The sequence below is a fragment of the Oncorhynchus mykiss genome, chromosome 8 (genome assembly GCF_013265735.2).
Source record: "Oncorhynchus mykiss isolate Arlee chromosome 8, USDA_OmykA_1.1, whole genome shotgun sequence".
Classification (NCBI taxonomy): Eukaryota; Metazoa; Chordata; class Actinopteri; order Salmoniformes; family Salmonidae; genus Oncorhynchus; species Oncorhynchus mykiss.
This window is the reverse complement of record NC_048572.1, coordinates 85145277-85168488: the sequence shown is the minus strand read 5'-3', so window position 1 is coordinate 85168488 and position 23212 is coordinate 85145277. Positions and strand designations below refer to the sequence as shown.

Genomic DNA, 23212 nt, shown 5'->3' with positions numbered 1-23212 from the left:
GGGGGGGTCTGTGGGTGGTTGGGTGTGGGGGGTCTGTGGGTGGTTGGGTGTGGGGGTGTCTGTGGGTGGTTGGGGTGGGGGGTCTGTGGGTGGTTGGGTGTGTGGTCCATGTTTTAAAAAATGAATCCTATGGGCAATTTGGGTGCAATCAAATTATATTTCAACATAATAATGTTGCCTGGATGCTAATCTTATCTGTTTCTAACTATAGAAACGATTTCAGAACATTCTGAGATGGTGAGGATCATGGCCTTCTGAAATGACATGGATGGGTTACTGTAATAACATGAAATGACCCGGATGGGTTACTGAAATGACATGGAACGATCCAGAAGGGTTACTGTAATAACATGGAACGACCCAGATGGGTTACTGAAATGACATGGAACGACCCAGATGGGTTACTGTAATAACATGGAACGATCCAGATGGGTTACTGTAATGACATGGAACGACCCAGATGGGTTACTGTAATAACATGGAACGACCCAGATGGGTTACCTTAATGACATGGAACGACCCAGATGCGTTATTGTAATAACATGGAACGACCCAGATGGGTTACTGTAATGACATGGAACGACCCAGATGGGTTACTGAAATAACATGGAACGACCCAGATGGGTTACCTTAATGACATGGAACGACCCAGATGCGTTATTGTAATAACATGGAACGACCCAGATGGGTTACTGTAATGACATGGAACGACCCAGATGGGTTACTGTAATGACATGGAACGACCCAGATGCGTTATTGTAATAACATGGAACGACCCAGATGGGTTACTGTAATGACATGGAACGACCCAGATGGGTTACTGTAATGACATGGAACGACCCAGATGGGTTACTATAATAACATGGAACGACCCGGATGGGTTACTGTAATAACATGGAACGACCCAGATGGGTTACTGTAATAACATGGAACGACCCAGATGGGTTACTGTAATAACATGGAACGACCCAGATGGGTTACTGAAATGACATGGAACGACCCAGATGGGTTACTGTAATAACATGGAACGACCCAGATGGGTTACCTTAATGACATGGAACGACCCAGATGCGTTATTGTAATAACATGGAATGACCCAGATGGGTTACTGTAATGACATGGAACGACCCAGATGGGTTACTGAAATGACATGGAACGACCCAGATGGGTTACTGTAATGACATGGAACGACTCAGATGGGTTACTGTAATGACATGGAACGACCCGGATGGGTTACTGTAATGACATGGAACGACCCAGATGGGTTACTGTAATGACATGGAACGACCCATATGGGTTACTGTAATGACATGGAACGACCCAGATGGGTTACTGTAATGACATGGAACGACCCAGATGGGTTACTGTAATGACATGGAACGACCCAGATGGGTTACTGTAATAACATGGAACGACCCAGATGGGTTACTGTAATAACATGGAACGACCCAGATGGGTTACTGTAATAACATGGAATAACCCGGATGGGTTACTGTAATAACATGGAACGACCCAGATGGGTTACTGTAATGACATGGAACGACCCAGATGGGTTACTGAAATGACATGGAACGACCCAGATGGGTTACTGTAATGACATGGAACGACCCAGATGGGTTACTGTAATGACATGGAACGACCCAGATGGGTTACTGTAATGACATGGAACGACCCAGATGGGTTACTGTAATGACATGGAACGACCCAGATGGGTTACTGTAATGACATGGAACGACCCAGATGGGTTACTGTAATGACATGGAACGACCCGGATGGGTTACTGTAATGACATGGAACGACCCAGATGGGTTACTGTAATAAAATGGAACGACCCAGATGGGTTACTGTAATAACATGGAACGACCCGGATGGGTTGCTTCTCGTTTTCCTTGACTCCCTTGAAAACTCCCTTGAAAAAAGCATTTCAAAATAAAAGTTAAGGACGATGTGTAAATATTTTATTTGATGTAACTCTCTTCTCTCCAGCTGACAGCCAGTGGCATTACGGACCAGGAGGAGTTAGATCGCCTCACCATCGATCAGATCGACCAGGTGCCTGACGAAGACATCGAGGCCCACCTCCCTGCGGCTGACCTTGAGGATGGGGAGGAGGACGGGGGTGACGGGGGGTTCCTGTACCCCTACGCTTCCCGCCAGAGACAGGCCCTACTCCGGGCGGCGGGGGCGAGGCACATCGACCGGGAGGAGAAGAGAGAGCTCCATGCTCTGAGGAAATCCCGAGAGGACTGTGGATGTGACTGCCAGGGATTCTGTGAACCTGAAACCTGCGCCTGTAGTCTTAACGGGATCAAGTGCCAGGTGAGAGCCATGCAGATGTGAGGGGTTTGATCCCTGGGCGTCTGATGAACACAAGCCATTTGGCAAAGAATGAGAATTCTCTCCCACACCTAGATCAGATGCAAACTTTAGTCATATAATGAGCTAAGATTTCAGTCATATAATGAGCTATGATTTCAGTCATATAATGAGCTATGATTTCAGTCATATAATGAGCTATGATTTCAGTCATATAATGAGCTAAGATTTCAGTCATATAATGAGCTAAGATTTCAGTCATATAATGAACTAATATGAATGTGATCTCTCCCTGCAACAGATGGATCGCTCCAACTTCCCTTGCGGCTGCACAAAGGATGGCTGTGGGAATACTAACGGTCGCGTGGAGTTCAACTCCAGACGGGTTCAGACCCACTACATACACACTGTCATGAGGCTGGAGCTGGAGAGGAGACTGCAGGATGAGATACTAACCCAGAGGAGAGACCCAGAGGAGAACCAAGACGATCTCCAGGAGCTCCAGGACCAGGGACAGCATCAGCAGGACAGTGCCCAGGAGGTGAGATGCCCCTTCGGGTTCACCCTGGAAGAAGAGGGCCTCCCTCTCTCCATCCCCACCACCCCTACCTTCCACTTCAGCTCTGAACTGTGTGAGGTTGAGAATAGTTGCTGTAGTGACATGACCGACTCGTCCGGCGTCTCTGCCCAGAGCGAGGACTCCGACGTGGGAGGAAGCCCTCGAGAGCACCAGCCTCTCTTGGATGTGGACGACGGAGGTCTGGCTTGTGTCCTCAGCTTCTGTGACTCTGACAATGAGGACTGCTCCATGGGCAGTGAAAGTGGCACAAAGCCAGGGAGACAACCGTCGCCACACCGTCCCCAGTGTGTCACCGGCTTCGACACGTCGTACGGTCTCTGTAAAGACACCACAGCCACCCTCGGCCTGTCCAACGCACCCAGTTCACACACAGACAATACACAAAGGTACACAGAGAAGACACACAGACACACAGACAACACACAAAGGTACACAGAGAAGACACACAGACACGCAGACAACAGCTACAGCGGCGGTTCTTTCATGGCCGAGTATCAAGACGACAATGCCAACCAAGCGACGGCCCTGTTCACCCACAGTCCCCTCCAGGACTACCCCAACACACCCTCTCCTTCCATAGACTACTCATCCAGCAGCTACATGGACCTCAGTCTCTCCTCTGACTCGGATTTGGAGCTCTTTGACAACTTCCCTACAGACTATAGCTCAGCCCCTCTACACAACTCATTCAAAGGCCACAAGCACCCTGACAACTTCCTTCATCTGCAGGTGTTGAGTTCTGCAAATGTCCCACAGTTCAACGAGACAGCTGGCACCTGCCTCCTGGAGTCTCTGATTGGCTTATCCGATCCAATAGAAACTCCTTCATCCACAGACAATCCGTTATTGGAGCAGGTAATTCAGTGACCAATGGGCTGAACTGTCAGGGTTCTGTGGGACCTGATTGGCTCATGGACATTTAAAATGAGCCTAGAAGAACATGAATATGTACAGTCTACAGTTTGTATTTTAATAAGATATTTAAATGTACAGTATGATATATTTTATTCAGATTTATTAAATATGATGTTGTTGAAGAAGAAGAGGCACATGGTTATTATGGTTATTATGGTTATTATGGTTATTCATGATTTAGACAATATTATACATGAGCAAATATCACAAAACCCTAAATGTCATCACTACAAGACATAACATGTTTCATGATGTTCACGTTTTTTTTTTTTTTTAAATGTGCTTTCCAGCAGTTATTTATAAATGAATATTCATTAAAAAAAAAGAACAATGGTTTAATTTATTTATTTACTTGATGTACTTTTTTCTTTTAGCGGAGGGATTGTTTGGCATCACCGTGAGACGGACAGATGGAGACATTCATGACATTTTATGAATTGTAATTCATGTGAAGTTTTGTTTCAATCAAGACTGTGGCACAATATTCAGAATTACAACATCTTGTCATTTATTATTAATTGTAGTACTACTACTGTGTATTGGCCTACATGAAATTATTTAGCTAAATGTATTGCTGTTTATTCGTGTCAAAACGCCATAGTTTCATGTTTTGGAGATCCATCTCTCTCCTCCACCATAGGTAACTTATTATTTTTTTTTCTTCTTCGTTTTGGCTTAATTGACAAACTGAAAAGTCATTGCTTTGCAAAAAAATATCAATGGAATCTGATATGTGCTCCGTGTATTTAAGAACGTTTTGCATTTGTCTGTCTTTTTTAAGTTATTTTTTATGGAAATATATTAGCATTTACAATGTGTTACTGAATCTTGTATTTTAAAGCAAAGTCAAATCTTCTATCAATGAATAAACATAAATCTTTTGGAACAATGTTGAACAGAGAGAGCTATCTTTTATTAGGCTACTGCATGTATGACAGAACTAGAAACCCCAACAATGTGGAACAGACAGCTAACCTTTATTAGCCTACTGCATGTATGACAGAACGCTACTGCATGTATGACAGAATGCTACTGCATGTATGACAGAACGCTACTGCATGTATGACAGAACGTTACTGCATGTATGACAGAACTAGAAACATCAACAATGTGACCAACCAAACAGTCTTCAAAAACATTATCATTCCAGTTAAAATAATAAGGTAATTAGTGGAGGGGAAAAAAATGGCTTCTTAAATTCACTTCGTTAATTTACTGTACTCCACAGAGATTCACTAAAGGGTTCTGACTAATGGGTGTCACGTGACTGATGAGATGGAAAGCGTTGCGGTAGCTATTGTTAAAGAAGAAACATCAAGACGAAGCAGCTGCTTTACAAGTGGCACACATTGTTGACACTAAAATCCCGAGGGGTTAATGCTGATTGTACGGAGATTGTGACAGCCGGGTTAAAATGGCGTCCCTTGACAGGGCAAGAACAAGATGTATGTCAGGAGAAGTGCAATATTATCATCAGGAGATTTATACTTGGAGTACAGAGGAGGGAATAAGAGAGGCAGAGGAGGTCTAGGAAAGAGAGAGAGGAAGAGGGTGAGCTTGAGTTGATTCAAAATGTCAGAAGAAAGGGAGATGATTGGTTGGAACAGAACGGTAGAAAGTATAAACAGAGTGAGTTGAAGACAGGAAGAGAAATGGAAATGAATGAGGGCAATGTCATGTATTGTCATGTTGTGTCTTTCTGTCCTTTCCTTTCACCCTGTCTCCCTCTGCTGGTCGTACTAGGTTACCGTTTCTGTCCCTCTTTCCCCCAGCTGTTCCTTGTCTTCTCTGACTACCTCATTCACCCCTTTTCCCACCTGTTCCCTTTTTCCCTCTGATTAGGTCCCTATATCTCTCTCTGTTTCTGCTCCTGTCTTTGTCGGATTCTTGTTTGTGTTGTTCATGCCTGAACCAGACTATCGTCATGTTTGCTGCAACCTTGTCCTGTCCTGTCGGAACCTGCCGGTCCATCTGAGCCTACGTTTTGTTATTAAAGAAGCTCTGTTTACGTTAATTCGCTTTTGGGTCCTCATTCACGCTCCGTAACAGAAGAATCCGACCAAGAATGGACCCAGCGACTTCGGATCCTCTCCACTCAGCCGTCGAGATCCAGGGAGCGATGCTAGGCAGACACGAGCAGGAATTGTCTGCTGCTCGACATGCCGTTGAGACCCTGGCCACCCAAGTCTCCAACCTCACAGAACAGGTTCACCATCTCCGCCTCGATCCACCGGCCACTTCCAGGGCTTTCGAATCTCCGGAGCCCAGAATCAATAACCCGCCGTGTTACTCTGGGGAGCCCACTGAATGCCGCTCGTTCCTCACCCAGTGTGATATTGTGTTTTCTCTCCAGCCCAACACTTACGCCAGGAGCACTGCTCGTGTCGCCTACGTCATATCTCTCCTTACTGGACGGGCTCGTGAGTGGGGCACGGCAATCTGGGAGGCAAGGGCTGAGTGTACTAACTAGTATCAGGACTTTAAGGAGGAGATGATACGGGTTTTTGATCGATCTGTTTTTGGGGAGGAGGCTTCCAGGGCCCTGTCTTCCCTATGTCAAGGCAATCGATCCATAACAGACTACTCTATTGAGTTTCGCACTCTTGCTGCCTCCAGTGGCTGGAACGAGCCGGCTTTGCTCGCTCGTCTTCTGGAGGGTCTCCGCGCAGAGGTAAAGGATGAGATTCTCTCCCGGGAGGTTCCTTCCAGCGTGGATTCCTTGATTGAACTCGCTATTCGCATTGAGCGACGGGTTGATCTTCGTCACCGAGCTCGTGGAAAGGAGCTCGCGTTCTCCGTTGCCCCCCTCTCCGCATCACTACCATCTTCCTCTGCCGGCTCGGGAGCTGAGCCTATGCAGCTGGGAGGTATCCGCATCTCGACTAAGGAGAGGGAACGGAGAATCACCAACCGCCTCTGTCTCTATTGCGGTTCTGCTGGTCATTTTGTCACTTCATGTCCAGTAAAAGCCAGAGCTCATCAGTAAGCGGAGGGCTACTGGTGAGCGCTACTACTCCTGTCTCTCCTTCAAGATCCTGCACTACCTTGTCGGTCCATCTACGCTGGACCGGTTCGTCAGCTTCCTGCAGTGCCTTAATAGACTCTGGGGCGGAGGGCTGTTTTATGGACGAGACCTGGGCTCGGGAACATGACATTCCTCTCAGACAGTTAAGGGAGTCCACGGCCTTGTTCGCCCTGGATGGTAGTCCTCTCCCCAGGATTCAGCGTGAGACGCTACCTTTAACCCTCACTGTTTCTGGTAATCATAGCGAAACCATTTCTTTTTTAATTTTTCGTTCACCTTTTACACCTGTTGTTTTGGGCCATCCCTGGCTAGTTTGTCATAATCCTTCCATTAATTGGTCTAGTAATTCTATCCTCTCCTGGAACGTCTCTTGTCATGTGAAATGTTTAATGTCTGCTATCCCTCCTGTTTCCTCTGTCTCTTCTTCACAGGAGGAGCCTGGTGATTTGACAGGGGTGCCGGAGGAATATCACGATCTGCGCACGTGTTCAGTCGGTCCAGGGCCACCTCTCTTCCTCCACACCGGTCGTATGATTGTAGTATTGATCTCCTTCCGGGAACCACTCCCCCCGGGGTAGACTATACTCTCTGTCGGCTCCCGAACGTAAGGCTCTCGAAGATTATTTGTCTGTAGCTCTTGCCGCCGGTACCATAGTCCCCTCCTCCTCTCCCGCCGGAGCGGGGTTTTTTTTTGTTAAGAAGAAGGACGGGTCCCTGCGCCCCTGCATAGATTATCGAGGGCTGAATGACATAACAGTGAAGAATCGTTATCCGCTTCCTCTTATGTCTTCAGCCTTCGAGATCCTGCAGGGAGCCAGGTTTTTCACTAAGTTGGACCTTCGTAACGCTTACCATCTCGTGCGCATCAGGGAGGGGGACGAGTGGAAGACGGCGTTTAACACTCCGTTAGGGCACTTTGAATACCGGGTTCTTCCTTTCGGCCTCGCTAACGCTCCAGCTGTCTTTCAGGCATTAGTTAATGATGTCCTGAGAGACATGCTGAACATCTTTGTTTTCGTTTACCTTGACGATATCCTGATTTTTTTCACCGTCACTCCAGATTCATGTTCAGCACGTTCGACGTGTCCTCCAGCGCCTTTTAGAGAATTGTCTTTTTGTGAAGGCTGAGAAGTGCTCTTTTCATGCCTCCTCCGTCACATTTCTCGGTTCTGTTATTTCCGCTGAAGGCATTAAGATGGATCCCGCTAAGGTCCAAGCTGTCATTGATTGGCCCGTCCCTAAGTCACGCGTCGAGTTGCAGCGCTTTCTCGGCTTCGCGAACTTCTATCGTCGTTTCATCCGTAATTTCGGTCAGGTGGCAGCCCCTCTCACAGCCCTTACTTCTGTCAAGACGTGCTTTAAGTGGTCCGTTTCCGCCCAGGGAGCTTTTGATCTCCTCAAGAATCGTTTTACATCCGCACCTATCCTTGTTACACCTGACGTCTCTAGACAGTTCATTGTCGAGGTTGACGCGTCAGAGGTGGGCGTGGGAGCCATTCTTTCTCAGCGCTCCTTCTCTGACGACAAGGTCCACCCTTGCGCGTATTTTTCTCATCGCCTGTCGCCGTCGGAACGTAACTATGATGTGGGAAACCGCGAACTGCTCGCCATCCGCTTAGCCCTAGGCGAATGGCGACAGTGGTTGGAGGGGGCGACCGTTCCTTTTGTCGTTTGGACTGACCATAGGAACCTTGAGTACATCCGTTCTGCCAAACGACTTAATGCGCGTCAGGCGCGCTGGGCGCTGTTTTTCGCTCGTTTCGAGTTCGTGATTTCTTATCGTCCGGGCTCTAAGAACACCAAGCCTGATGCTTTATCTCGTCTCTTCAGTTCTTCAGTAGCCTCCACTGACCCCGAGGGGATTCTCCCTGAGGGGCGTGTTGTCGGGTTGACTGTCTGGGGAATTGAGAGGCAGGTAAAGCAAGCACTCACTCAAACTCCGTCGCCGCGCGCTTGTCCCAGGAACCTTCTTTTCGTTCCCGTTCCTACTCGTCTGGCCGTTCTTCAGTGGGCTCACTCTGCCAAGTTAGCCGGCCACCCTGGCGTTCGGGGTACGCTTGCTTCCATTCGCCAGCGCTTTTGGTGGCCCACCCGGGAGCATGACACGCGTCGCTTCGTGGCTGCTTGTTCGGTCTGCGCGCAGACTAAGTCCGGTAACTCCCCTCCTGCCGGCCGTCTCAGGCCGCTTCCCATTCCCTCTCGACCGTGGTCTCACATCGCCTTAGATTTTGTCACCGGACTGCCTTCGTCAGCGGGGAAGACTGTTATTCTTACGGTTGTCGATAGGTTCTCTAAGGCGGCTCATTTCATTCCCCTTGCTAAGCTTCCTTCTGCTAAAGAGACGGCACAAATCATCATCGAGAATGTTTTCAGAATTCATGGCCTTCCGTCAGACGTCGTTTCGGACAGAGGTCCGCAATTCACGTCTCAATTTTGGAGGGAGTTTTGCCGTTTGATTGGGGCTTCCGTCAGTCTCTCTTCCGGCTTTCACCCCCAGTCTAACGGTCAAGCAGAACGGGCCAATCAGACTATTGGTCGCATCTTACGCAGTCTTTCTTTTCGCAACCCTGCGTCTTGGTCAGAACAGCTCCCCTGGGCAGAATACGCCCACAACTCGCTTCCTTCGTCTGCGACCGGGCTATCTCCTTTTCAGAGTAGCCTCGGGTACCAGCCTCCGCTGTTCTCATCTCAGTTCGCCGAGTCCAGCGTCCCCTCCGCTCAGGCTTTTGTCCAACGTTGCGAGCGCACCTGGAAGAGGGTCAGGTCTGCACTTTGCCGTTATAGGACGCAGACTGTGAGGGCTGCTAATAAGCGTAGAACTAAGAGTCCTAGATATTGTCGCGGTCAGAGTTTGGCTCTCCACTCAGAACCTTCCCCTTAAGACGGCTTCTCGCAAGTTGACCCCGCGGTTCATTGGTCCGTTCCGTATTTCTCGGGTCATTAATCCTGTCGCAGTTCGACTTCTTCTTCCGCGATACCTTCGTCGCGTCCACCCGGTCTTCCATGTCTCCTGTATCAAGCCCGTTCTTCGCGCCCCCGCTCGTCTTCCCCCCCCCCCATCCTTGTCGAGGGCGCACCCATCTACAGGGTCCGTAGGATTTTGGACATGCGTCCTCGGGGCCGTGGTCACCAGTACCTCGTAGATTGGGAGGGGTACGGTCCTGAGGAGAGGAGTTGGGTTCCCTCTCGGGACGTGCTGGACCGTGCGCTGATCGAGGATTTCCTCCGTTGCCGCCAGGTTTCCTCCTCGAGTGCGCCAGGAGGCGCTCGGTGAGTGGGGGGGTACTGTCATGTATTGTCATGTTGTGTCTTTCTGTCCTTTCCTTTCACCCTGTCTCCCTCTGCTGGTCGTACTAGGTTACCGTTTCTGTCCCTCTTTCCCCCAGCTGTTCCTTGTCTTCTCTGACTACCTCATTCACCCCTTTTCCCACCTGTTCCCTTTTTCCCTCTGATTAGGTCCCTATATCTCTCTCTGTTTCTGCTCCTGTCTTTGTCGGATTCTTGTTTGTGTTGTTCATGCCTGAACCAGACTATCGTCATGTTTGCTGCAACCTTGTCCTGTCCTGTCGGAACCTGCCGGTCCATCTGAGCCTACGTTTTGTTATTAAAGAAGCTCTGTTTACGTTAATTCGCTTTTGGGTCCTCATTCACGCACCGTAACAGGCAAAGTATCGGGCGGTGGTAGGTGTGCTGAAGTTCTTGGAGCCGAGGCTTGCACTGAGGGTCAGGATAGAGATGAGTCTGTGACAGTAGGAGTGAAGTTTTGGAGGGAAAAAAGTGGACCATTTGTGGTTTCAGGGTGGGTGAAAACAGAGTTAGGTGCTGTGGAATTGGTGAGGGTAACCAGAAGTGGTCTTGTGATAATTGCTTGTGTTTCTGCTGGTCAGAGGGAGAATGCGCTCCGTGTTAAACGAATGGGGACAAGATATGTGAATTGTTTTGCTCTCAAGAAAAGGGTGCCATTGAAAGGAGTGATTACTGGGGTAGCAGTAAATGTTAAAGTTGACCAACTGAAGGGGAAGATTCCCAGTGTTTGTGATGCCCGTCGTTTGGTGTGACGCAGACAGGGTGGTGAAACAGAAGTGTCATTGTCTGTTCTTTGAGTTTTGATGTTGAGTCTTTGCCCGACAAAGTGATGTTAGGATATATAGGTTTTCCTATAAGAGCTTTTGTGCCAAACACATTACATTGTTATAGGTGTCAAGCTTTTGGGCATGTGGCAGCAGTGTGTAGGAGGGAGCTTCCTAGGTGTGAGAAGTGTGCAGAAGGGCACGAGACAAAGGAATGTGTAGCATTGGGGAAAGTAGCGGTATGTGTTAATTGTAGGGGTGCCCGTGGGGCTGGGGATCAGAAATGCCCCATGCGAGAGATGCAGGTTGAGGTTCCCAGGGTCAGAGTAGTGCAGAAGTTGTCGTATGTTCAGGCAGTGAAGAAAGTAGAGGAAGATGGATCAAGGGGCAGAGATCCTGAGAGGAGTGGTGTGAGTAGATGTGTACCAGTGCAGAGGGATAAACCAACAACTGATATATGTTTCAGAAAGATTGGATTTTTAGCATTTAGAGCAATGGTTATCAACTGTAGCTGCAGAGAGGTATTTGGGTGTGCGAGACTTGACGTCAGAAGAGTCACTGTTGCAGTGGTGAATATGTGTATGTGACTAATAAACATTTGATTTGAAGAGTTACAGGGTGTGTTAAGTGGTGGTGTCCCATCCTTTCAGGCTGTTTGACCTGAAGTATTATTATATATTTTTTGTATTTATTTAACTTTTATTTAACTAGACAAGTCAGTTAAGAACATATTCTTATTTACAAAATGCCTCCTGCGGGGACCGGGTCAGCGATTAAAAAATTAATAAAAATAAAATAGGACAAAACACACATCACAACAACAACAGAGACTCTACATAAAGAGAGACCTAAGACAACAACACAACATGGCAGCAACACATGACAACACAATATAGCAGCAGCACAACATGGTATAAACATTATTGGTCACAGACAACAGCACAAAGGGCAAGAAGGTAGAGACAACAATACATCACGCAAAGCACCCACAACTATCAGTAAATGTCCTGTAGGACTAAATATATTTAAATAGCGGGGTATGATATATTTTTTAGTTTTTAAAATTATTATTATTATTTTTGTGCGTGTAGTGTTAGATGGTAGGGTATTTGTTTTATTTCTTTCTAATTTTGTTCCAGTAAAGTGTAGGGGAGTTATACTCCGGTCTAGCAGGTGGCAGGATCGTTGCTCTACATACTGCGTGGTGCTCGGTGTCACCAGTGTGCGACTAGTCTGGTCTGATATAGGAGATCGCCAATGACAAGATGGCCACGGAGCATTAGAGGAATCTGTCAACTCTTTCAGCTACAGTGATATAACATTTGGTGCTTTCTATAATAATGGGTTTATCACAAAGCACCGGTGCGTCGGAAGGAGGAACAGATGGATACCACGTCCACGGGGTAATAATGAGTCTTTATTTTATTGCACTTTTTTTCTGACGCTGCGTGTAGTTGTTGACAAGGAGAATTGACGGTAATATACAGGAGGCATACAGTGGTGTAGGAGCCGGATAAGGCCTACCGAAAGCTGATGAGGTGGCACTTAACTAGCTACCCGTTTTGGCGCACCGATAACACAACGACCTCACATTGATTTACGAGCTGAAACAGTCGAGCATAATAACTGTGTGAATAGTCTGTATACGATATACACTTTGTCTTCTGTGTGAATGAGCACCCAATGTAACAAAACTTAAACCAAGTCGATGTTGCTACTGTAGATATACTTCGGCCTAGCAGTGACCAAATGACAACAACATTTTAACGTTGACACATTTTCATGCATGCATTTATATTATAAATGTGTATATAGCTACACGAGTTAACTATATAGTAACTTAGTAAAAGTCAACTCCATATGAAGTTGACTTTACTCAACTAACTAACGTTAACTAGATGGCTGTTTTTAGTTGTGCCATTACATTCACCTGAGAGGAACATTGTGATTAAACGGTCTAAATTCGGTTCCATAAATAACACGGTTGCCAACAGATAACGCATACAAAGTTGTATAGCGGCAGAATAAGATCCCTAGTAGGGAGCGGGCAATTTAGTTACCACGTTTATTCCCCCCCCAAAAAAATGTCTATCCTCACTCCGGTAACCTATGGACAAATATTAAGAATAAGCTATATGATGATTTGATACCTATTCGGCAGCTAATAAGCTAGGTGAATGAATCATTCTACTTTTTGTTCGTTGTTTGTTGGCATCCTTGTACTTTACGAGGTTTCTGGAACAGTATCCTGTTGGAAAGTTCCACCAATTATACCCACCCTTGCTGCTATCTGCAGAAGCCACATGTTGCACAACAGCATAGCTGAAATGCATACAATACTGCACAACACAGTTTACTTAAACCACTATATGATCTACTATTTGTTGGTTAACGGTACTTGTTGTGGAATTGTTAGATATTGCTGAACTGTCGGAACTAGAAGCACAAGCATTGGATTAAATGGTTGCCTTTGTCTTCCCATGTCCACGTGGTGATCTGATAGGTGCAGGAGAATTCCCCTGCAGAGAAAGCTGGGCTGGAGCCGTTCTTTGACTTCATCCTCTCTCTGGGAGACCACAGACTGGTGAGTTAGTCAGATTCATCCTCTCCTCTCTCTGGGAGTCCACAGACTGGTGAGTTAGTCAGATTCATCCTCTCTCTCTCTGGGAGACCACAGACTGGTGAGTTAGTCAGATTCATCCTCTCTCTCTCTGGGAGACCACAGACTGGTGAGTTAGTCAGATTCATCCTCTCCTCTCTCTGGGAGTCCACAGACTGGTGAGTTAGTCAGATTCATCCTCTCTCTCTCTCTGGGAGACCACAGACTGGTGAGTTAGTCAGATTCATCCTCTCTCTCTCTCTCTCTCTCTGGGAGACCACAGACTGGTGAGTTAGTCAGATTCATCCTCTCTCTCTCTGGGAGACCACAGACTGGTGAGTTAGTCAGATTCACCCTCTCTCTCTCTGGGAGACCACAGACTGGTGAGTTAGTCAGATTCATCCTCTCTCTCTCTGGGAGACCACAGACTGGTGAGTTAGTCAGATTCATCCTCTCTCTCTCTCTGGGAGACCACAGACTGGTGAGTTAGTCAGATTCATCCTCTCTCTCTCTCTCTCTGGGAGACCACAGACTGGTGAGTTAGTCAGATTCATCCTCTCTCTCTGGGAGACCACAGACTGGTGAGTTAGTCAGATTCATCCTCTCTCTCTCTGGGAGACCACAGACTGGTGAGTTAGTCAGATTCATCCTCTCTCTCTCTCTGGGAGACCACAGACTGGTGAGTTAGTCAGATTCATCCTCTCTCTCTCTCTCTGGGAGACCACAGACTGGTGAGTTAGTCAGATTCATCCTTTCTCTCTCTCTCTGGGAGACCACAGACTGGTGAGTTAGTCAGATTCATCCTTTCTCTCTCTCTCTGGGAGACCACAGACTGGTGAGTTAGTCAGATTCATCCTCTCTCTCTCTCTGGGAGACCACAGACTGGTGAGTTAGTCAGATTCATCCTCTCTCTCTCTCTGGGAGACCACAGACTGGTGAGTTAGTCAGATTCATCCTCTCTCTCTCTCTCTCTGGGAGACCACAGACTGGTGAGTTAGTCAGATTCATCCTCTCTCTCTGGGAGACCACAGACTGGTGAGTTAGTCAGATTCATCCTCTCTCTCTCTGGGAGACCACAGACTGGTGAGTTAGTCAGATTCATCCTCTCTCTCTCTCTGGGAGACCACAGACTGGTGAGTTAGTCAGATTCATCCTCTCTCTCTCTCTGGGAGACCACAGACTGGTGAGTTAGTCAGATTCATCCTCTCTCTCTCTCTGGGAGACCACAGACTGGTGAGTTAGTCAGAGCATTGTGATACCATCTTATTGATTTCTACTATAGACCTTCGATTAATATAAAATACATCTTAGATACTCTGTTCAGTTCCTCTATCTAATCTATCACACACAACAGCCACCCATGTATTGCACATTTCCAACTGACAAACTAACTTGTGTCCAGAACCAGGAGAATGACATGCTGAAGGACCTTCTGAAGGCTAACGTGGAGAAGGCAGTGATCATGGAGGTGTACAGCACTAAGACCATGAGGCTGAGGGAGGTGGAGGTGGTGCCCAGTAACATGTGGGGAGGACAGGGCCTGCTGGGGGCGTCTGTCAGGTTCTGTAGCTACCAAGGAGCCAACGAGAACGTCTGGCATGTACTGGTGAGGACTCACCTGGCTGTCGATGAGGCTATGATTAGGTAGTAGTAGATCAACGTACACACGGCTACAATTTCAAACAACTAGGTATTGTTTTATCTGTGGTGTGATCAGTTGTCTGTCTAGTCTGGGGTTTGGGTGGGGGGTCCTACATGTTGTTTCACATCATGCTATTCTGTGTGTTATTTTCTGTAGGATGTGGATGTGAACTCACCAGCTGCGTTGGCCAGCCTTCAGGCCCACAGTGACTTCATCGTTGGAGCAGACCAGGTGTTGCAGGATGTAAGCGTAATTATTATCATTCACATTCTTAACGTTTTTCAAAGTTGTTATCTCCGTTGACTAGGTCGTTGCCTTTTTAATTTAGTGGGAAAATAACCCATTGCAATAAACAATTGGCACTGTGATCTCGGTGTCTGTCCTCAGTCGGAGGACTTCTTCTCGCTGATCGAGGCCCACGAGGGGAAACCTCTGAAACTGCTGATCTACAACACAGAGACAAACGCCTGCAGAGAGGTGGTGGTCACACCCAACGGGGCCTGGGGAGGAGAGGGAAGGTGAGTGGGCTGAGCCTTACCCGGGGAGGTGAGTGAGCCACTAGGTCTTACCTGGGGTTTACCTTGACCTTACCCGGGGAGGTGAGTGAGCCACTAGGTCTTACCTGGGCTCTCTCTCTCTGAGGTTATTCTGTACTGCCTAAATGCCAAGGCTCTGAAACATCAGCAGTCTAACTGATATCTGTTTTTTTAGTTTGGGCTGCGGTATCGGATACGGCTACTTGCACAGGATCCCATCCATGGTTCCCTCTCTTCCTGAAGATGACTCCACGCCAGAGATACACGCCAATGGACACCAAGAGGTGTGGATGGGCTCCTTGTGTTTCACTACAACTACATGTATGGGAATAAGACCGGGGGAATGCCACTATGCCCGTCACTTGTACAGTAATGACACATGAATCTACAGGCCTGCTAGTGACGAGGCTGACCGTTACCCCCATTACAAGGCTATCACACATGCTTATGACATCATAATGCATTATACCGATCGGCAGTATTAAACTTGGAACTACAGATGACAACAGCAAACATGTTGTCCCTCCCCCCTCCATAGGGCACATTTCCAGAATGTTCATTGATGTGCATTGTCCCTGTGAAATAAATGAATCAACTGTTATGGGTTGTGGGCTGTGTGATCCACAGGCGTCTCTGATGGTGGGTCAGTCCGGCCCACGCCTGGGACAGGGAACAGAGATGACAGACCAAGATAACAGACTGGAACAGATCACTCTGCAGAAAGAGGACAGTCCTCCACCTCTACCCATACAGGGAATCATGGATCCAGGTGGGTTGGCTGATTGGTTGGTTACAGGGAAGTCATGGATCCAGGTGGGTTGACTGATTGGTTGGTTACAGGGAAGTCATGGATCCAGTTGGGTTGACTGACTGGTTGGTTACAGGGAATCATGGATCCAGGTGGGTTGACTGATTGGTTGGTTACAGGGCGTCATGGATCCAGGTGGGTTGACTGATTGGTTGGTTACAGGGAAGTCATGGATCCAGGTGGGTTGACTGACTGGTTGGTTACAGGGAAGTCATGGATCCAGGTGGGTTAACTGAATGCTCGGATCAACCCTCCTCCTCTGCCAGAGCATCCATTGTGTGCTCTGAAAGCTAAGAGGGCGAAACACTCTGAATTTACCAACAGACAATCTGACGAACGCCCAGGGCGCACTCCAGAGTGAATATACAAACGCACCCTAGATCATTATAAAACACATTCAGCCAACACGCATAAAGCCATTAATGAAATAGGAGTCGTCCTTTGGTCCACACAACGCAATTATACACCGAAACCAAGACTGATAACTATGTCTGTCTTTACTGTTCATCTTCCATGACCCTCTGTGTTGTTGTTTTGTTTGGCCGTTCAGTTAATACATCTGTCTTTCTGTGTTCCTCTGGGTGTCTGAGGTTAGGTTCTGAATCTGTGAAACTGTTATATTGATGCAGTCTCTGTCGTTGTCTGTTTTATTTTATCTTGAACTACCTCTGTGCTCTGCCTTGGCTTTGTCTTTTTTGTCTGATAAGGAAGTGGACCTTTTCTTTAGGTTCTGAATCTGTGACTCTGTGTTCCTCCAGGCTTCTCTGAGTCTGAGGTGGCTATGATGACCCCTGACCCATCAGAAGACATGGCTGATCGACTGGACCTGTCCGTCTCGTCCATCGACATGACCGGCACCTCTCTGGCCGTGCACGAGGAAAAGGACAGCAACAACATCTCCGGCAAGTTAACTATAACTTGGAGCTTATTGAAAGGGCAACGAGCTGTTGTTTTGGTAGTGTTTGTATTTTCAATTGGTTGCCGTGTCATAACAAGACAAGCAACCTGTTGTTGTTATTTATTATCACAATGTGAAACGGTATACCCTTATCTGTCAAACACTTTATTTTATACCACTGCAACCAATTTGTCCAACAATGAATCTCCGTAGTCCCGACGTTGACGGTGTCTCTCTTCTCTGTTTGTACAAAAGAGCTGGGTGAGCTTCCTGAGACGCCACCAGAGAACTGGATGGAGACTGAACATCGTGAGTCCCTTATCACCGAATCACAAGACCAAGCGTCCGAATCCGCTGGATCCCCTGACACAGTTGTGGAGGCTCCATTCGCCCCTCCTCCTGACGTTGAGTCCCTCGCCCCTCTTGTTGATGCTGAAGCTTCTCTCCCGGACCCAGACATCACCTCTTTCTCCCCCTCCCCTCCCCTGGACCTCCTGCCCCAGGACCAGCTCCTGCTTCAGCCCCAGGTAAGTGACATCTTGGTGGGGGACTCACTCACTGAGGACGACGTCACATTGGATGGAACACCACCAGAGCCAATGGTAGAGCCTGACGTCATCAGCTCCCTGGAGCAACTCTCTGTGGAGCAGTCTGAAACCGCCGCGGCGGAACACCACCATGACGACCACGAGTGTTGCCATGACCACCACCACGAGCATGAGGTCAGCAACCAGGAAGTGGAGGAAGAGTAGGTTTGTGTGTTTTCTTTCCGGGTCTGGTCACTGCCTGAAGAAACACTAGCAGAGATACTGAGCAGTCAAACAACATGGGAAATGTTCAGGACACTGGTGAAAAGACCTGGGGTGATGTATTGAGATGACACACTAATAGAACCAGATAGAAATGTAATGAATTTAACTGACACGCTTCCCCAATTTTATATGATGACAATGGATGTCTGTTCTATCTGAACGTGCTGAACAGGCCTCTGGTATATGAGTGATGGCGAGCGTACATTCTATGGTATGGTCCAAGAGAACGTTGTACAGTTTTTTTTTTTAACGACTGGTTGGATGGGTCACGAGAGAGATCATGGTAGAAATGCATAACAATAGCTCTCTTGTATTTTTGGGGTGTAGGATCCTATGTTACAAGTTCAGCTTCATGTTCTGATTAGCCGTAAGGGTTGCAATGTTATGAACATTTTGTAGTTTGTTTTCGTGTAAAAAAAAAAGAATATTTTTTTATTATGGTTTTGGATTTCTTAAAAAAACAAATCAATTAATGGAATGGCCGTGTGAAAGATCCAAAGATAATTACACACACACACACAAATACATTCGTTATATATTGTTGAACTACTTTATAGAATTCACTACGACAAACCAGTGATGTATAAACTTAAAGCATAGTTGCACATTTTTAATATTTGATTTGTGACGACGACAACTTTTTTTTTTTAGTCCTGTAATTTGACTATTCCAGTTGAAATACACTACTTGACATACGAGTGGACCTCCATAGGCCTGGGTCTAATACAGTCAAATACTTGAGCCGCGCTTGATTTAGTTTGCCAGTAGGCTTGCCTGGCCCTCCTTCCAAATCCCGTCGACTCGAACGTGAGAAGCCTGGGCTTCCGAGGTTAGTTTGCCAGTAGGCTTGCCTGGCCCTCCTTCCAAATCCCGTCGACTCGAACGTGAGAAGCCTGGGCTTCCGAGGTTAGTTTGCCAGTAGGCTTGCATGGCCCTCCTTCCAAATCCCGTCTCGTTGACTCGAACGTGAGAAGCCTGGGCTTCCGAGGTTAGTTTGCCAGTAGGCTTGCCTGGCCCTCCTTCCAAATCCCGTCTCATTGACTCGAACGTGAGAAGCCTGTGCTTCCGAGGTTAGTTTGCCAGTAGGCTTGCATGGCCCTCCTTCCAAATCCCGTCTCGTTGACTCGAACGTGAGAAGCCTGGGCTTCCGAGGTTAGTTTGCCAGTAGGCTTGCATGGCCCTCCTTCCAAATCCCGTCTCGTTGACTCGAACGTGAGAAGCCTGGGCTTCCGAGGTTAGTTTGCCAGTAGGCTTGCATGGCCCTCCTTCCAAATCCCGTCTCGTTGACTCGAACGTGAGAAGCCTGGGCTTCCGAGGTTAGTTTGCCAGTAGGCTTGCCTGGCCCTCCTTCCAAATCCCGTCTCGTTGACTCGAACGTGAGAAGCCTGGGCTTCCGAGCTTACTTTGCCAGTAGGCTTGCATGGCCCTCCTTCCAAATCCCGTCTCGTTGACTCGAACGTGAGAAGCCTGGGCTTCCGAGCTTACTTTGCCAGTAGGCTTGCATGGCCCTCCTTCCAAATCCCGTCTCGTTGACTCGAACGTGAGAAGCCTGGGCTTCCGAGCTTACTTTGCCAGTAGGCTTGCATGGCCCTCCTTCCAAATCCCGTCTCGTTGACTCGAACGTGAGAAGCCTGGGCTTCCGAGCTTACTTTGCCAGTAGGCTTGCATGGCCCTCCTTCCAAATCCCGTCTCGTTGACTCGAACGTGAGAAGCCTGGGCTTCAGAGCTTACTTTGCCAGTAGGCTTGCATGGCCCTCCTTCCAAATCCTGTCTCGTTGAATCGAACGTGAGAAGCCTGGGCTTCCGAGGTTAGTTTGCCAGGTACCATGGAATAGTCTCAAAAGTACAAACTTCAAGCTAAATTAAGCGCATCTCAAATGTATTTTTGGACATTTTTACATACATACTTGACCCAGGTTCAGTACCTGAACAGTACCATTTATATAATCAATCGGGCACAGCTTTTTTAAAATTTTTGCTCTTTTTTTAAAACGCCTATCATTTGGAAGGGTTCAAGGGTGAACCTTGAAAAGGTCGTCGTTGTAAAATAAGAATTTGTTCTTAACTGACTTGCCTCGTTTAAATAAAGTTTTAATAAATAACCTTCGCACTTCAGCAAACAAAATGATTAGAAACCATGTGTAGGACTTACCAAGACAGATGGACTAGGGAGAAAGGAGTTGGGAGCACTCCACACAAAAGGCTGAATTTTAAATGATTTTAATTTAGGTCACTTTAATCCATTGTACAGGATGAGAACAGGTGACTGTCTTCCTTGGTTACTGTTATAGAAATCCATGTTTAAATTAAGTTTTTTTTTTATATTTGAAACGGTCGTTGTTTTTAATGCATCAAATATAGCAATTGTTGTTAGTTCTGTGTTCACAAAACACACATTTTTAATGTGGGATCAGGTTGTAGTTTTAGTTCTTAAACTCAAGAAAGTTGAATCTGTACTTTCTGTAGAGGTAGACCTGTTTTCAATAAGTTACAGTGCATTTATTTGTTAGACAATAATATTTCCTGGATTTCTGTAGCGTAAGGGCCAGATTCAATCTCGATCACGTTTGGTCGGCTACGCACTTTGTTTATAAAGTCAATGTTCCTGTGTTCGCAGAGACCGCATTCACCAACGCGGCATATGTTGGCTCAATAGTAAATTTACCGTTGAATGTAAAGCGTGCTAAATCTCAAATCTACCGAATGATCGGATTGGTTTTGTTGCAGGGCATTTATTTTTAAAGTGTCATTTTATGGGTTTCTGTACACCTTAGGTGAAAGGTCATTATTTTGTAAACATACAGTAGGGAAAGTCTCATTCCTCCATGTTACCTCTTATCTGTGTCATATTTGATCTATGCAATTGTCAGCCATGTTTGTAGTTTTTGACTTTTTTTTTTTTTTAAGCTGTAGGCAACATACTGTAGCCATCATGGAAGTTATCTGTAAGCTGGAACCACAGACAATACAGTATCAGGGTTGTTAATTTAAATTCCATTTAAATTAGTCAGTTCAGGAAGTACACTCAAATTTCCAATTCTCTTAAATTCTTTCTGAATTGACTTGACCACAACCCTGTGCAGTAGCTTCTGATTTAAATAGTGACACTACTGTTAGTTTTAATATAAATGTTTGGAGCAAATGCTTTTCTGTAAGAGAAGGTTCCGTTGGTCTTCTTTTTTGATTTAGGCTAGGCACTTAGTTGTGAGAAATGAGGGAAGGGGAAATATTTTATCAATGGATGGAGAGTTTATTGTTAATGAGTGCAAATGAAATTCTGATTGTGAAAAATTGATTAATATTCTCTGTAAAGCTTCTGATGCAAAAATGGAGTCGCTTCTAGTCACTGGAACAAAAAAATAAAAATGGTCACAATTTTATTTTAGCCTTTTGTTTTTCTCAACCTTTAAGCATTGTGTCATGACGCTGGACGGGGGGTAGGTTTATGACAGTCATAAATACTCCCCCCCCCCCCCCCCCCCCCCCCCCCCCCCCTTTTTTCCCCCTCTCTCTACCCTACTGATGTGACTATTGAAAATCCCTTGGTTAACATAGGGATTCTGGGAACATCAGAAGGTGGGGGGAAATGAAACATTTTGGTAATCCAACCAATTGAACATATGCAGTGGTACTTAATGAATATGATGTCAGTTCGGTTGTCATCTGAGACATTCTCAATGATAGGATGACAAACTGTACAGTGGAAAGTCTACACATTATAGTTGTGCAATTTAAATGTTTGAATATGAAATGTGATTATTTATTTTTTTTAGCTCCTAAAATGTGAGAATTGGGTTTTCATGAGTGAATTAGGCCTGACTCAGTGGCCCGCCCACGTGAAGAGACATTGGTTTTAACCAATGAAACTCTCCCTTCCAATAGAAAGCCTTGACAATAGAACGACAATCCGATATCAGAAGGGTTCAGATAACTACAGAACGAAGCCAACCTCAGCGTGAGCTTTGGTTGCGATTGGTATGAACTTTGAACTCTTATTCACTACAGAAGTGATACCTCCTAGCCGTTGAGTTAGCAGCGGCCGCTGTAAACGTGGGCTAGGAAAGGACGAACAGAGTATCCCGTCTACCACACGACGACACTACAACGTTTCCCGTTCACCACCAGAGACACTCTTCAAAAGACAACGGACTGTTGGGCAACACGGCCATCAATCTACCACCAACCTATTGAAGCGCAGCTCAGTAAATATTTATTGCATTTTCCTTTTCCAAATGGGCGGTAATTTAGAATGCATAAGATCCTGTATTTACGATAGAGACATCGCTTCTCCCTTTGTTCTTCAGTCTTCCCGCTCTATCACTCAAACCCAGCCCCCTTTGTGTAACAAGCTGTCATATCTGTTCCCTCCGCAAGGGACGTTTTCCTTTATGACATTTGTAATTGTGTGATTAGTTAGGTATTTAGTACTTTCAGATGAGACTGAAATAAGGTGACGATTAATATTGCCTGCTATTGATGTAAAATATTACTAGGTCTTTAAGAGTTTATTCGGAAGATAACAGCTCTATAAACACTCTTTCGTGGTGCCCCGCGACTTTCTAGTTAATTACATTTACATGATTAGCTCAATCAGTTAATATTAATTACAGAGAAATTATTTTATAGAATAGCATGTCATATCACTTAATCCGGCATAGCCAAAGACACAATAGCATAACTACGTTAAGCTGTTATAGCGTGATATTAATGCATTCTAAGATGATATAGCATAAACTGGCAAGTGTCTTCACTGACATTTTCAACCTCTCCCTGACCCCGAGTCTGTAATACCTACATGTTCCAAGCAGACCACCATAGTCCATGTGCCCAAGAAAGCAACCTGCTTAAACGAAAGGCTGGTCATGGCTCACATCAACACCATCATGCCGGGAAACCCTAGACGCACTCCAATTCACATACCGCGCCAACAGATCCACAGATGACACAATCACACTCCACACTACCCTTTACCACCTGAACAAAAGGAACACCTACGTGTGAATGCTGTTCA

General features: G+C 46.4%; 2 protein-coding genes across 5 annotated transcripts in view; both read left to right on the top strand.

Annotated features, from left to right (window-relative positions):
- The window catches only part of LOC110530840 (cysteine/serine-rich nuclear protein 1), a 37578-nt gene extending 32874 nt beyond the window's left edge, over positions 1-4704 (top strand). For both annotated transcript variants that reach the window (XM_036986594.1, XM_036986593.1), the window contains exons 4-5: positions 1987-2319; positions 2618-4704. In XM_036986594.1, the coding sequence (XP_036842489.1) occupies positions 1987-2319; positions 2618-3763 (1479 nt within the window). In that variant the 3' untranslated portion in view covers positions 3764-4704. The remainder of the gene's footprint in view (positions 1-1986; positions 2320-2617) is intronic.
- Positions 4705-12087: 7383 nt separating this feature from the next.
- Positions 12088-21581, top strand: gorasp1a (golgi reassembly stacking protein 1a). Of its 3 annotated transcripts, none has more exons than XR_005052981.1 (10): positions 12088-12309; positions 13410-13490; positions 14908-15111; positions 15304-15390; positions 15535-15665; positions 15859-15967; positions 16311-16452; positions 17250-17393; positions 17645-18957; positions 19113-21581. XR_005052981.1 is itself a non-coding variant. In XM_021614126.2 (9 exons), the coding sequence occupies exons 1-9, from the start codon at positions 12247-12249 to the stop codon at positions 18139-18141; spliced, it is 1458 nt and encodes a 485-aa protein (XP_021469801.2). In that variant the 5' UTR covers positions 12088-12246; the 3' UTR covers positions 18142-21581. The 3 variants fall into 3 exon arrangements, 1 of the variants encoding a protein (XP_021469801.2); XR_005052980.1 differs by having other exon boundaries at positions 17645-19517; positions 20010-21581; XM_021614126.2 differs by having other exon boundaries at positions 17645-21581.
- The last annotated feature ends 1631 nt before the right edge of the window (positions 21582-23212 follow it).

Excerpts from the sequence above, each read along its gene's own strand:
- gorasp1a (XM_021614126.2), top strand. The coding sequence starts at position 12,247 with ATGGGTTTATCACAAAGCACCGGTGCGTCGGAAGGAGGAACAGATGGA. Across the intron at positions 13,491-14,907 it reads CTCTGGGAGACCACAGACTG|AACCAGGAGAATGACATGCT; the intron begins GTGAGTTAGTCA and ends ACTTGTGTCCAG. Across the intron at positions 15,391-15,534 it reads CAGACCAGGTGTTGCAGGAT|TCGGAGGACTTCTTCTCGCT; the intron begins GTAAGCGTAATT and ends GTCTGTCCTCAG.